Source organism: Drosophila subpulchrella, chromosome 2R (assembly GCF_014743375.2).
Source record: "Drosophila subpulchrella strain 33 F10 #4 breed RU33 chromosome 2R, RU_Dsub_v1.1 Primary Assembly, whole genome shotgun sequence".
Taxonomy (NCBI): domain Eukaryota; kingdom Metazoa; phylum Arthropoda; class Insecta; order Diptera; family Drosophilidae; genus Drosophila; species Drosophila subpulchrella.
The window spans coordinates 7,884,138-7,897,138 of NC_050611.1; the positions used below are offsets into that span (position 1 = coordinate 7,884,138).

A 13,001-nucleotide genomic window follows, 5' to 3' on the forward strand; every position below is an offset into this window, starting at 1 on the left:
GCGAGCTCGGAAGTTTAGCAAGAAAGGGTTTTCTTAAAGTAAATCGTGGTGAAATAAAATGTTTCCGGAAATAAAATGTTTCTGATCCGCGGTTTTGGTTTTCATAACTAAAGATTTAGTTCTATTCTCCAACTGAAACATCTCGGGGTCAGAGCTTCACAAAAATACTTTAAAACTATCATGTTGCTAAGCAACACTTGTAGTGTTGGGCAACATTTTGTGATTCAAGATTTTTTGTTGGAGATTTGACATTGCTCTAAAACTTATCGAGCGAAAAGTAGGCTTATCGTTTCCCAGTCCAAGTCTTAACAATTAAAAAGCATATCGACTGCAAAGCCGAGTCGAGAATGGTGCTCCTGGAGACGAGGGATGGCAGGGCAATTCGAGCAAGTCTGGACCTGCTCGAGCGATCCTTGGTAATGGGTGAAATGTGTCGCGTTGGCGAAGACTCCAAAAACGAGGATTTCGTTATCCCGCTGCACGGCATTCACAGCAGCGTTCTGCTGAAGATCCTCCTATGGACCCAATACCACAAGGGACATGAGGAGCCCGCCTGGGTGTCCAAAAATGAACATCTTTCGGCCGATAATATTGACATTCAAACCTCCGACTGGGACAAGGAGTTCCTGCGCGTGGATATCGAACACGTTTGGGATCTCATGGAGGGCTCCAATTACCTGGACATCCCTTGGCTGTACAAGCTCTGTGCCCAAAAACTAGCTTTCTACAGTCAACGAAATACTGTGTCCGAGGACAGCAAATACTCGAAGATGATACCATTGTGGAAAGAGTTCCAGGCACTCACCACTGAACAGCACTTAGAAGACTTAGGCTTAGAAAAAAGAAACCACCTTCGATTCATTTCAAATTGAAAATTTATTAACCCAATGATTAAGAAATCAATTCAGGTCCACAATTGCAAATTACATTTTATCAGGACCTTATAAGTTATTTAAGAAATTAAATAAATCGTACAGGGATAAAATAAAACTACCATCGACTTCAGTGACAACATTTATTCATTACAAAGCATTCAAAAAAAGCATTTGAAATACTTTGGTTTTTTTAAGGCGTCATCATAACAGTCCATGTTAAATATTTATAGAGTTCAAGATAATATGACTTTTCAACCTATTAATACGTAAAATTTCATACTTTTTTTTTTAATTTTAAATGCAAATCCTAGGTTTTTTTTAAATAGGCCATGCTTTTTCGGTCTGATTTGGGAGCAAGTTCGTGTTGGCGGAGACATCGACCCCTTAGCCTTGCCATAGTCGCATAAATGGCGCTGGCGTATAAAATGTGCCCCATAAACGACTTCGTCTCCGTTTTTCACTGCAATTAAAGTTGACACGCTACACCAACAACTACAAGAACAGCAACAACGTTGAGAAACACACTAACCACTTTGACGAGGCCCTTCAAATCCCAGCCGAGCATGAAAAAAGTGATGTAAAAAAACCGACTTGAGACATGCAAAACACCTCAAGAATATCGATTCGGATTCGAATGAGTCAGCAGCGTTTGTGGGTTTTGTTTTTATTTATTTTTTTGTGCTGTCAGAAATGCAGAAAAAATATGAGATATCCAAATGTTTGCTGGCCTATCAATTGCCGGCCAAATAAATTAAGCCTTTAATTGTGAAATCCAGAATGGTCTGTGGCACGATTTGTTGTTGTTTCCTGGGATCGATGTCGTTTTTCCTTTTGGCTACCGATCTACTCTTTCGGTTTTGGCCTACAGTTTTGCCTGCTTTTTGTCACGGCTTGAGTTTTGCTTTGATTTTTTTGTTTTATAATTTTTGAGCTTGTTTGTTCTTGGGTCACGTTCTCCCCGCTGTTTTTGTGTGTTTGTGTATGCGTGGGGTTATAGGAAAATCGGGGGAATGTCAGTGAATGAGTAATTGCTGCTTGATTGAGAGATTATGCAAGCGAAATAAATAAGATCAGCATTGAAGAGGGGAAATAAGCATACATTTTTATTATCAATAAACAATTTTAAGAATTTTTTCAGTTCAATTATCTTTACTTTTATCGAGGGTGGGGATAACTCCGTAGTTTGCTTTTATGGCAAATGTAAATGGTGTTTTAAAAGATCACTAAAAAATTGTATTTCAATAAACATACTTTGCTTTCTTGCCGATATAAATGGTGTTTTTATTGGTGTATTAACTTGCCCCCATTTGCGAATGATACAAATCACCCGAAATTGCCATTCGCATTAGACACAACCCATGTGTAAGGTGTCGTAACACCCTGAACTTTTCACACTTTGTTAATCGCTGGCACAAACACAAAATTCCAAAAATGAGAGGAGCAAAAACCTGAAAACTTAATGCCGACAGAAGCGGTTGCTAATTTCCGCCGCTTGTCAGCCATGGCGACAAGGTCAACACACCCAAATCCAAGGAAATGGAGGGAAATGAGACGATGCCGCGGCCGACAAGTTTGCAATTTAGTGAATATTTAACAATCCGCAAGCCCAAGCCTCGAAAATCTTTAAGGTTGATGGCTTTGGCAGGTGAGTAATTTCTTTGTATTTGACTGACTGCGCGAAAGGTCGAGTGACACTCTTTCGAGCGTCTGCCGCTGTTGACTTTGACCGGCTGGAAAAAGATAAAAAAAAAATGAAAAGAGTGGAAAACAATTGCACAACAAACACTGCTGGCCATAAACAGTGTATTGGCCTCAACCAGAGCCAATTTGAAGCACACTTTTTGCGTTAATATGGCGGCTACACCTTTTACTTTGACTTGACTCTGATTGCACTTGGTCGCCACCGCCATCGAAGTTGGCTCGTCGTCATGCCGGTTATAGCGCGATATCGTACTCAGAGTATCGTACACCGGGCGTATGAGTAATCTCGCACAATTTCAGTAATTGCCCGCGCACCAGCAGCCCCAGTAAACATCGGCCAGCACCAGCAACCCAGCTAGCCAAATAGCCATACAAATTACGAACAGCGCCAATTTCACAATATCCGTCATTGCACTCGGCGAAAACCGAAAATAAAATCAAACTTAAGCTGGGACAAATAGCTGGGTAAACAGCAACTTAATGGCAAACTGCCAACCAATCGAATCGAATGACAATTTCAGCTAGGGCTGGATTTGCTTCGCTGGTTTTCTAGATTCGGTTCTTAATAAACTATAATTTGCTGAGAGTCTTAGGAAATACGATATCAACTGTGAAGATGCATTTGTGCATTACAAAGAAGCATTATTATTTAGTAAGTGCAATAAAAGAAGTAATTGACAATAAACAGAATGAATATTTTAAATAAATATTTTAAATACAATATAATCCAAACGTAGTATTTTTAAATCAAAAATATGATTATTACTCATCAACCAAAATAGTTAAAAGCTTCTAAATTGGAATCCAATAAATAATAGTTCAAAAGTAATTTTTGAAATTAATAATAACCGAGACTAATAGCTTCTTTCAAGTAAAATGATCAATTTAAAAGACAATTTTTATAAACTTAATGTTAATTAAACTCACAATTATTCTTTCAACTTTTAAGTACGGTTGATTATCAACATTTAAGTGCCTGCAATTATGTTTATGTTTTCTTCATGTTTCACTTCTTTCAACACCTTTAGAGCTGTAATTTCCGATGCCTATCAATGATTTACATAATGTTCAGGCCATTTTTGGTCTTTAAAGAGTTTTTCCGGCTAAATAGCTCTGAACCTTCGGCAACCCTGGTTCTCCAATCGCCGCTGGTGATCTTGTTCGTTGGATGCCGCCTTTTTTGCATAATTCGTAATTGCCGATCGTAGTTTTTTTTCTTTCTCATTTGTTTTTAATTGCGATTAATTGGCCACAAGGGCCGGAGAGCTAAGTGTTGATTGGTGTTTGGGTGTGGTCGCCAGGCCAAAAGATTTGCATACGCAGAGAGGGCAAGAATAATTGTAAATTGCTGCAGGTGCAAAACTTTCCAAATGCGGCCGGCCAAGAGCCCTAAAGCCGCGGATTGCACTCAACTTAACGCGATTTGCACTCGAGTGGCAAACTCAACGCCTCATCGAAAGAGTAGCCGCTGCGGGTCTGTTTTCCTTTCTCAAGCCTCAGTTTCACTTTCAATGGGGCGACGACGGCGACGATGGCAAAAGTTGCTCAATGCGACCCCAAACAGCTGGCTCCTGTTGGAGAAACACGTTTCAAATGAAAGTAAAAACTCTTTGGCATTGTGCCGAGCGTCTGGGCCGAGCGTCTGTCTGGTTTTTCTTCTGCCGTTTGTTCACCTGCCCGTTCAACTTTTCGCTTGGATTTCAATTTTAAAAGAATTATTAAGCTCGACTTACGGTTATGGCCGGCAGTGTCATCATCATCGTTCCGCACTTCTTTGCCTCGCTTAACTGTAAAAGTGAATCTTGTACTTTGGCCAAGACAACTGGCTATCTTGTTTGCCTTCGTCTTGGTCTGGTTTTTTTTTGTTTTGCTTCTTTTTCGGCTGATTTTTTTTTGTCCCGCGCTGTCGTCATTTGCTGCAATTCCGTTTCTGACTCATTTTAGGCCATTTTGGGCAAAATAAATGCAAGAAATTTGCCTAAATTGCAGACCCCGGCTGGCAGCAAGTTCGTTGCCTGAGTCTTTTGTTTTTGCGCCTGCCTCTCGGACGTTGTTTAAGGAAATTCTACTCTTGCTTTGACCCTGTAACAGATCTTGTTGTTGGTAACGGCTGCTGATTGGATTTCAAGTGAGATGCTGATCTAGCAGATAAATAAAACGGAAATGCAGTGGAAGTACCGAGAAAAAAAAATTAGATTGATGGATGTAGAATGTCATTTAGAATAGTCAGCTAACTGAAGCTTTGGCTGCTTAAAGTGGTACATGAATGAATTCAAACTATTTCATTTATAAAAATAAACTGATGTTGGAATTTCCACTCCATTCTTTGAGGCTAAACATGCTGAATAGAAGAATACTGCTGTTTATAAGCTCTGACAATAGCACACAGATTAAAAGCACATTAATAACAATATAAAATTAATTGGATTTTGATTGAAATTCGCAATTATGGCCAACACACACAATGTGTTTATAAAGAAAAAGTTTACACGCAACTTGGATAAGCCTGCTATTCGATATTTGTTTTTGCTTCTTGTTCGATTCGATCCGTATCGTTTGATTCGGAAATACTTAAATACATGCGTCTGCACACAATAAATAAATCTATCAAACGCCGAATTGACCCTGACCCAGTTAGCGAAGATACTCAAAACACAGCCGAGTTTGGATTTGGCTTTGGCTTTGGCTCTGGCTTAGTCGTTAATCTCCAGATAGCTCTTGAGGGGTCCAATGCAAACACGAACCAAGCAAACACTCGATTATTGCATTGAATTATTGATAATTTTTCAATTATCCCCTGACAATTGCTACAATTTGTTGTCATTGCCCATGGGCAACTAACCTGAATTCGATTTTCTCTTTCCCATTTTTCCAGTTGCACAAACAAATGTCGCCGGAGCAGCTGCAGTCAGTCTTCCACGTGGACACCCACGATGCAGTGCCGCACTATGAGCTCGTCCAGCTACTGCACCATGAAAACCACAACTACAACCACCAGCGGCGGCGGCGGAGCATCGGCGAGAGGGTAAAGGTCAACGCCGCCCCGCCGCCCCACCACGTGAAAAAGGATCTCAGCAAGAATGCCTACTACAGCGAGCTGAAGCACGAGGCCATGTCCTCGGGCGGCAATCACCTGTTCGGACCGGAAGTGAGTGCCATCAAGTCGCACTACGTGTCCTTCAGCGCCTTCGGCCAGCACCTGAACCTCAGCCTGCGCGCCACCCAAGGACTCTTCAAGGGCGCGCCCCACCAGCTGCGCATGTGGACGGTGGGCAGCGAGCCCAACGCCACCCACGGCCTGGAACTCCAGGAAATTGCCCACGAAGAGGTGAGCTTTATTAAACATTCTTCCCTTACCCTAAAATTCCAATAGAATTTGAATTACTAAAACATGTAAATTTATATTTAACATTTTTCCTTTACCTTAAATGTTATATTGCATTAAAAAATAGTACAAAAACTATAATCTATAAGGGGAAATGATCCTTCGAAATTAGAATTTGGAGTACTAAAACATGTAAATTATACCTCCAAGAACACCTTCTTTATACCTTCCTAGGAATAGCTAAGACAAAAAAAATAAACTATTTTTAAATGTAATTTAAATTATCGAAAAGTTAACTCTGTTGGGGAATGCAAGCTTTAAAAATTAGAATTTGAATTAACAGAACATGCAAATGACACTTCCAAGAACACCTTCCTTATACCTTCCAAAAGGAACACCAAGACAAGAAAACAAAAAATCTACAAATGTAATTTAAATTATCAAAAAAATTAAGTCTGTTGGCAAATGTGAGCTTTAAAAACAGGTATTTGGATTAATAGAAGATTATACCTCCAAGAATGCCTTCCTTATTCCTTCTAGAGGGTCATCAAGACAAGAAAACAAAATATTTACAAATTTTATAAACTTGAGAAGGAATTAGAGATTAGAACTTAAAATATGTATGAACCGATGCATTTTAATTCAAGTAAATTAAAAAAAACTTAACATTTGATTATTTACATTTATTTAAATACAATCATTTATTTATTCATTCACTTTTTAACAACCGTGTTTTTTAAATTAGATCCACTTTGATTTATACGTAATCTTAAGCAACGCAATCCTCCTTCATGCCCATTTTAGTTAATATTACATATACCACTTTTGTGTTTGATTGGCCCTTGTATTTATGTCACATGTTTTCCTGCCCTAAATTGGTGTTTTGTTGTACACATTTTCCTTATAAGTCTTTCTTTTATTGCACTTTCATTGGTTACATCATGGTGGGTATCGTGAAAAAATTACTACGTTGGTTTTTGTTGCGTTTTGCCTTTGTACGTTTTCTGAGTTGCTGATTCGCCATACTTCCGCTTGAGGTAGGCAGATATTTTGTTTCAGCTTTTATCTGGCTTTTATATACTGTTTTGTTTGGGTTTTGTTTTTATTTTCGTTTTAAAACGATTCGCACTGCTTTATTTACCTGCGTTTTAATTGTTACTGCTTTGGCTTGTAAGACGGCTTTTATTCGTATCTAATCAAAGTAAATTGGCCACGTGATATAAAGATTTTCTTTTATGAACGCAAACACTTTTGAGCTCACATTTAATTACATTTCTTTGTTATGCTCGCCTGTTATGGTGAGTGAGATAAAATAGTCACGAACACGTTGGAAAATCATAAAGTCAAGGACGGACGGAAATCAGCTTAACAGATTTACTCCAGTATGTAACAGGCTTAACCTCTTTTATTTTTTATTTCTTATTCATCATAATGCAAGGCAATTTCGGATTAGCTAAAAATACAGAAATGACAATGCCCCAAAAGTATAAATATTTACTCCATCCACCCACAAGTTCCAATAAAATTCAGCTAGATGAGTTGAGCCCTGAACGTGACTTTTTTGTAATTACCGATAAAGTTCACTTTCTTTTGGCGTCGAACGCCTTTTCGTGGCTTGTTTGTGTATATAATTTAATTTTCCCATTTACCCATTATTCATGGTGTTTTTTTTCTCCGCTGCAGTGGGCGTGTTTCTTGCCTACAAAGTACAATCAATTGATCGCACTTTAAATTACGAGTTTTATATTCGGCGGATATTTACGTCGGCGGGGGAGTGCGGTGGCAGGCACAGCATAATTTTGAATGCAAGACACAACACTTCGGAAATGAAAGTGAAATGTCATGTCAGACGACAGCCGAAAAAGAAATGAACTCGGCGACTCGAACTCTTATGGCTTTGGACTTTGCCAACTGGGTTTTTGCCTTTTTTGTGATTTATGTGTGATAATTTCAGTTTTTAAGCCTGGCACTGCGAAATGCGGAAAGATTCGTTTGACTTTTCCTTCATTTCTTAGGGGATTTTGTCTTCACTTTTAATTAAAAACAAAATAAGCTGCTGCAGTATATTTTTGGGCATTTTCTGTGCAACATTCAGTAACCCACGCGAAGGCATTTTCCCCTTTGAGTCTTGTGACTTGGCAATTATTTTCGTTTTTATGTTTTTTGGATTTGGACTCATGCCACAAACAAATGGCCTCAAGATATAGACCACATAACTACAACAATTTCAATGTTTTCTATGTCGGATTTTTTATATTTTTTGGTAATGGCGGCACTTTGTCAGAGACCTTCCAACAGCAGTCAAAGGAAACAACAAATGTTAGGAAAAAACATTTATTCTAATTTCTGACATTCTGTATCTTTTTTGTGCTTTATTGTTTGGCAACCGCAAAAGTACCGAAAAATAATTTTCCATTGATACTTGGACCAAAGAATTGACCCCGTTAGGTTTTTTATTTTAACACAAACGGCTGAGGCCGAGGGAAAATGTTGCGTTTTTTATTTTTTGATTGGAAATTAAAAATAAATTGAAAATAAATGAGTAAAGTGCAATCTCTTTTTGCTTTGCGGTGGAAATTTCTCTGTTTAACTAAGATGAAGGTGGAAACCTTGTTTCGAGCTGTTTCTTCCACCCCGTTACTCCGAAAGTTTTACAATAAATCCAAGGCACGCCAAGGAATTAAAAGGCAAACACAAGGCGTTGCTCGGCACTCCCACTGCCGCATTCAATCGATGAAGGCGATAGGCCCCACTCAAAGGTCAGTGCAGCCGCAAAAATACCAGAAATAAGGCGAAATGAAAACAAAAGTCGCACAGGTCTCTGAAATAAATGGAAAAGACCGAAAAGGGGAGCGCTAAATCAAGTAAATGGGACTTGTGTACCAGAAGTTGTGGCTAACGATGATTTGTGTGGGTAGAAAGACTAGATATAATATTTCTTTCTATAGAAGTGGCAAAAAGGGTTCGAATGAGCTACCACTAAAATTCGAATTCAAATTCGAATTTAAGCACTTACAAAGTATAAGCTCACCTTTACAATTTCAATTCAACAATAATAATAATAAAATAATAATAAATGCAATTCCCTAGGGGTTTTCTTAGTGGTTTTGGCTCAACTTCCCTGTTGGTTTGGCTAATAAAACAGAAGGCAACTGATCCGGGTTTCCATAAAGTACCTTGGGTACTTCGATAGCAATCGCCAGACAGTGGACCATGAGCAATAGCTCGTGGATCATGGCTGTGGTGAGAAGAACAATCCCCTTGGGCTAAGGCTTGGCCACCTGCCCGCTCGGGACTCGGTGGTTCGACAATTACCATAAAACGGGGCCGCCAAACGAAAGACTTAGGCAACGAACGCGGGCATTAGTGATTCCACCCCCCAGCCGCATTCAATATCTCCCACTGGCCCAGGTGGAAGGAAAACTGAAAGCAAACTAATTAAGTTTTCAAAATGCATTTTTGATGGGTGCTAACGCAAAGTGCATAATTAAAAAAAAATGTGTGTGTGTGTGTGTAGTAATGAAACTGTAAAAGCATTTGCTGCATGCCACACATTTTGCCGCCGCCGCTGCACTCGTTTCACAAGACGCAAAATTGTATCTTGTCATTGCAAAACGATTCCAACTTGTTGTCGGCGGCGGTGGAGAAGCATGATTAATGAGCTGGCCGATTTGGCAGCTGAATGAATTCGAAATTAGCTCAGTGTGTCCCACTCTCTCTCCGTCTATCTATCTATCTATCTATTTTTTTAAGCGCGGGCGATGCAAGTTGCAATTCCGCAAAAAATTAAAAAAACGATGAAAAAAAACCATGAGGGGTAGCAGGAAAACGTTGCGGCTTAGAAAGCAGTTCGGGCTGCATTTCGCTGGCTCTCCCGCTTTTTTTTTCGCGGCTGCAATCGGTTGCATAATGTCGCCAAGTTGTTGCCACGGCCTGACAGTTTCTGTGGTTGTTGCCATGCTTATGTTGCAGTTTATTGTTAACGCCGAGCGGCTTGTTGCTTTGTAGCCTTCCCTTTTAGCCGCCATTAGGGCCAAACATCGAGGAACTAGCTGGCCTATCGAAGAATCAATTCCCCAAACAACTCAATGGGTCGCATAATTGGGCGGAATAACAGACAAATAATGGCCAGATCCAGCCTTGGCATTGTCTTGATGGCAAAGGCGAGTTGCCAACAACAAATCCAGTTCGACGCGACTCATATACAATGCATAATGGTGCGTAATAAACAAGCTAACTGCCAAAGCAAATCCGAAGTTATTATCATGCGCAGCTCGAATGCGGCCAATGCGGCGTATGCGTAACGACGCCAAACAAATCAGCAGGCAAACAAACCAGCAAATGGAACGAACCGACAAAAAGCTACGCCCACACGTCGTCTAATGCGTTAATTGTCGGTTAACTTGGCTAAATGGCATGTGGATTTACTGTGCGTACGAAGCCAAAAGATTGTGTGGGATTCGTACTCCTATTCCATTTGAAAAGTTGGACTTTCGTTTGCCTGACACTTCGAACAATGGCAAATTATCGTCTTTTCGCCGGGTTAAGGGCCTGAGACTAATGCCCTAACCTTCTTCTCGCTTCGGCACCAAAAATAAAACAACCATGAGAGTTCAGAGGCTAATTTTCACTTTGCCAAGTTCGGCGCTCCGGGTCATTTGTGTCTTTCTTCTTTCAACTTTTCGGCTTAATTTGCATAACAAAATTGCCAAAGAAAGAGCCAAAGAAAATGGGCTAAAAAGTTTGAGCCAGGAAGTTGTTAAGTCTGGGGGCTTTTACTTTCGTTTTTGGATATTTAGGTGGCACAGCGATGAAGTGAAGCATTTAGAGGGATTGCTTTTGAAAGGAAAGGGCTTTCAACACTTTGCTTTGCAGATTCTTTGAGTATCGCAGCTCAAAAGATAGAGTATTATAGGGTTATATATATATTGTTTTTACTTCTATAAAATCTTTTTCGCCTACACAACTTTACAGATACTAAAGAAAAAGCTCAACCTTTCTCTGGTTAAACAAAAACCATTCATCCGAAAACGTTTTAGGCTGAGTGAGAAACAAAAATATTGGCAAAAATCAAAGAAAATCCCTTGGGGCAACCGAGAAATTCGCTGCTTACGTAAGACAAAAGTTGCAGCCAAACAATAAAAATACACAAAACATTCCGGTCAGAGCCTAATCTCCGTAAAGAGATCTGCATAATGTCTTGTAGCCATTTGTAATTAAAAAATTTACGGCGCCATAAATAAAAAAAAATATATATATGGTTCGATTCAATGGAAATGGAAAGAAAAAAATGCGCGACAGCTAACAATTTACAATTTGCAAGTCAACTAATTAAAACTGCATTCGCGAGAGAGAGAGAACAAAATAAGTCAAAATAAGAACAGCAATTGTCAATGGGTCCATGTCCATTTCCATGCAAAGTGGAGTCAAGAGCAAGCCGAGCTGTGGAATAAGTGGCCAACTGACAGTTCATAAATACTATATGGCCAAAACACTTGGCCAGGCTCCAAGCGTTGACAACTCGAGTCTCTGAATCGGATTCAGATTCGGATTTGGATTTGGATTCGGGCTCGGATTCATGGCAGCCGAAATACGTGTGGCGGCGTGGGGGTCGCCACTTGCCACTTGTTGCTTTGAACTTATTTTTCCACAAGGTCGCCGTGTCCAACTAGCAAATACAACAACGCCACAACAACCAACAACCAACCGGCGACAACGACAGCAACAACGAATTAAGCCATAAATGCCTGCTGCACATGAAAAATTTGAGTGTGTTGTTGCTTTTGCGTGTCCGCACGCTTGGCGGTCACTATACTAACTTGAAAAAAAAACTTAACCAAAACCCGCCCTGTTCTGGACAGCTCAGTAATTCGATCGAAGCGATAAATAATTGCCAGGTTCTGCCAAGTTTCTGGGAAGCATTAATAATAATTACTAATATTTTGTGGGTAGTTTACACTAGGGAAGCCCATATCTTTTAAATATTGAATTTAAAAGGACATTCGATAATTTGAAAAATTAATTAGAACGATAGCTGGATCCATAAAAAAAAAATATAAATATTCAAAATGGATCTTAGACATATCTGCGAAGGACATAATCGAATGTTGCTTTAAGGAGTTTGAGGTGGAGAAACCCATTTATGTTGCATATTCCGAGGATATTAAATGAAATGAACGATTCAAAATATATCGATCCACGATTCTCTGATATTTATAAAAATACAATGATACAAATTTTTAATAGGAAAAGGAGAAATGATTTATTAGAATACATAATAAAAAGGAATTTCCATAAGTCGAGAAACCCATTTGTGTTCTATAATTTAGGAATAATAAGTAATTATATAATTTTAAATAAACTAAAATGAACGATTCAAAATATATCTAAGCTATTTAATATTGAAAAGTATTTTTCATTTGTTTTAAACACAAAATTGTCATAAGATTACTTTTATAGATCTCCTGAACTTGGTTCTTTTAAGACCTCTCAAATTATTTTAATAAGGCCAAACATGCATCAAACGTACATATCTAGATTAACTTCTGGCCGACAGCTCTCATCAAGCCAAAGGCCAATGGATTCTGGCACTTGGCTTACTTTGATGCATACGAGCTCATATACGTACTGCCATTTATTGCTCCGATCAGGCGTACTGCGATTAGTAACTGTATATTTGGACGCGGGCAGTTATGATTTATGCTTGTAATTTGATAGAGTGCCGGCACGACAAGTTTTTGAGCCTCGGACGCGGTCCAATGCCAAATGCTATGGCCGATGTCAAGTGTCAGATTACATTTATTTCGATATTTATTACAGAACTCAATGCAATTGAATGGAAGCGAATTGAATTGAATTGAATTGAATGGTCAGGTTACGCAGTGGCAATTAATTTAATTAGTTTGACCAAAGCGGGACTAAAGATAAGCCGTTAAAATCAAAATTTATGCTAATTTGAATCTAATATCCCCGGGGTATTTGCTCGACGGCTGCCTTGAATTCCGAACACACAAGAAAAATCCGCAACGAATGTCTATGTCAAAGGATTGCAAATGTGAAAAACTAAGAAACTAAATCGAAACTAGAGCAGTTGGCCAAAT

General features: G+C 39.2%; 2 protein-coding genes across 8 annotated transcripts in view; both read left to right on the top strand.

Moving 5' to 3' along the window:
- LOC119549496 (venom metalloproteinase 3) overlaps positions 1-13,001 on the top strand; it is a 49,064-nt gene that overhangs the window by 8,024 nt on the left and 28,039 nt on the right. For all 7 annotated transcript variants that reach the window (XM_037857601.1, XM_037857603.1, XM_037857600.1 and 4 more), the window contains exon 3: positions 5,452-5,904. In XM_037857601.1, the coding sequence (XP_037713529.1) occupies positions 5,452-5,904 (453 nt within the window). The remainder of the gene's footprint in view (positions 1-5,451; positions 5,905-13,001) is intronic.
- LOC119549497 (S-phase kinase-associated protein 1) lies at positions 302-973 on the top strand. The gene has a single exon (XM_037857608.1). It carries the CDS (start codon positions 348-350, stop codon positions 870-872), a length of 525 nt encoding a protein of 174 aa, XP_037713536.1. The 5' UTR covers positions 302-347; the 3' UTR covers positions 873-973.

What these genes read in the sequence shown, in the direction of transcription:
- LOC119549497 (XM_037857608.1), top strand. Translation starts at nt 348, where the DNA reads ATGGTGCTCCTGGAGACGAGGGATGGCAGGGCAATTCGAGCAAGTCTG.